Source organism: Homalodisca vitripennis, unplaced genomic scaffold (genome assembly GCF_021130785.1).
Source record: "Homalodisca vitripennis isolate AUS2020 unplaced genomic scaffold, UT_GWSS_2.1 ScUCBcl_44;HRSCAF=766, whole genome shotgun sequence".
NCBI lineage: Eukaryota > Metazoa > Arthropoda > Insecta > Hemiptera > Cicadellidae > Homalodisca > Homalodisca vitripennis.
The window spans coordinates 161,477-163,252 of NW_025776168.1; the positions used below are offsets into that span (position 1 = coordinate 161,477).

General features: G+C 38.8%; 1 protein-coding gene across 1 annotated transcript; it reads left to right on the forward strand.

Annotated features, from left to right (window-relative positions):
• Nucleotides 1-700: 700 nt before the first annotated feature.
• Nucleotides 701-1,348, forward strand: LOC124370185. Its single transcript, XM_046828477.1, has one exon. The coding sequence runs from the start codon at nucleotides 701-703 to the stop codon at nucleotides 1,346-1,348; it is 648 nt and encodes a 215-aa protein (XP_046684433.1).
• The last annotated feature ends 428 nt before the right edge of the window (nucleotides 1,349-1,776 follow it).

The window sequence follows — 1,776 nt, forward strand, 5'->3', positions numbered from 1 at the left end:
ATTTTTAAAAAAATTCTTTTTTAATTAAATTTTCTTAAAAACCAAAATGTTTTGCGCTCTATTTCATGATAAGGACCTAAAAAATAACACATAAAAATTTTACTGTAATCGAACCAGTTGTTCCTGAGAAGAAGGTACATAAAATAAGGAATATAGCATTGTAAGGATAGGGCCTACCGAACCCCCTTAATAGATCTATTGAAGTCCTGGCTTCAATAGATCTTTTAAGCCAGGCTGAATCTCGGCTGAATAGATCAGTCCACCTCAGTCAGCCGAGCCGATAGGTTCTCATTGCTTATCGCTCCGTATCTATAGTTTCAAGGTCGTACGTGCACGTGGATAGTCTGCCTATATCTGCGTGTTATTTTAAGCTTTAAAAGTGAATTTTTACGTTTTTAAGTGATAATGGCAATTTGTGGCGTTTGCAAGAGATCTTCTGGTGAAGAGACTGACATAAAGTGTTCGGGTACGTGCGGTTTTGTGTTCCACGCATCCTGTATCAAAACCGACCTAGAGGGAAAAAAACAAGGTCTGGAAGTGATTTCAAGTGCAACGAATGCAGAGGTAGCCTACTTTGACACAGAGTAGCGTAAAGTCGTCTTCTTCCAGTACTGATGTTCTCACCAAAGAATTTATTATTGCAGTTCTAGACGGATTCAAAAAAGAAGTGTTTGCGGAGTTGGGTACGTTCCGGTCTGAAATGATCGAATTGTCAGCCTCGGTGCAGTTTATCTCAAATAAAATCGACGATTCTAACAAATTAATGGAAAGTGTGTCTGTTCAATTCGCTGAATTGAGGAAAGAAAATGAGGAACTGAAATCCACCGTAGCGGTTCTGAAGAATGAAGTCACAGTTCTTCGTGACAGGATGCGACACCAAGAACAATACTCTCGTGTCAATAATGTTGAGATCAACGGTCTACCCTCTACTGCAGGTGAAAACATCGGTGACCTACTGCGAGATGTTGGTACAGCTATTGGTCTACAAGTAGAGAACAACGACATAGCGGCAGCACACCGCGTGCCGTCCTACAGGAGAGACCGGGACCCAGCGCTCATCGTGCAGTTTGTCAACAGAGCTAAGAGAGATGACTGGATCAGCAAATATCGACAGATCAAGACCCTGACAGCCCGTGACGTGAACAAGCAGTTCCCAGCACAGCGTGTGTACATCAATGACCACCTCTGTCCAAATAATAAACTACTTCTCTCCAAACTCAAGCAGAGGTGTAAGGAGATCGATTACGCTTTCGCCTGGTCACGTGATGGGAGATTCTTCGCCAGGAAAAGTAAGGGGGAGGCGGCCAAGAGCATCACCAGCTTCGAGGATGTACAAAAGTTGGTGTAAATATAGTTTAGTTTTGATAGTAAGTTCAAGCACCTCATTTAAAATTTAAAAATAATATTCCTTTAGTTTTTAGTACGTTCAAAAATGATTAATACACATAACTCAATAGATTCAAATTCTTTAAATAGTTTTTTCCCTCCAAAATAAGAATAATAGTTATAAAATAATTTATGCAAACATTAGAAGCATGCGGCAGAATTTTAATAGTCTTATTTTAGAGTTGAGTCAGATTAAAACAAAAATTGATATTTTAGTTTTGTGTGAAACTTGGATAAACAGCAATGAAGTAGGAATGTATAATATTGAAGGTTATAATGCTTATCACTGTTGTAATGATTTGTACAGGTCAGGTGGTGTGTGTTGTTTTGTAGCTAATGATATAAATGTTTCAAATCTAAATATAACTTTAACAACTGCCGATGCACTAG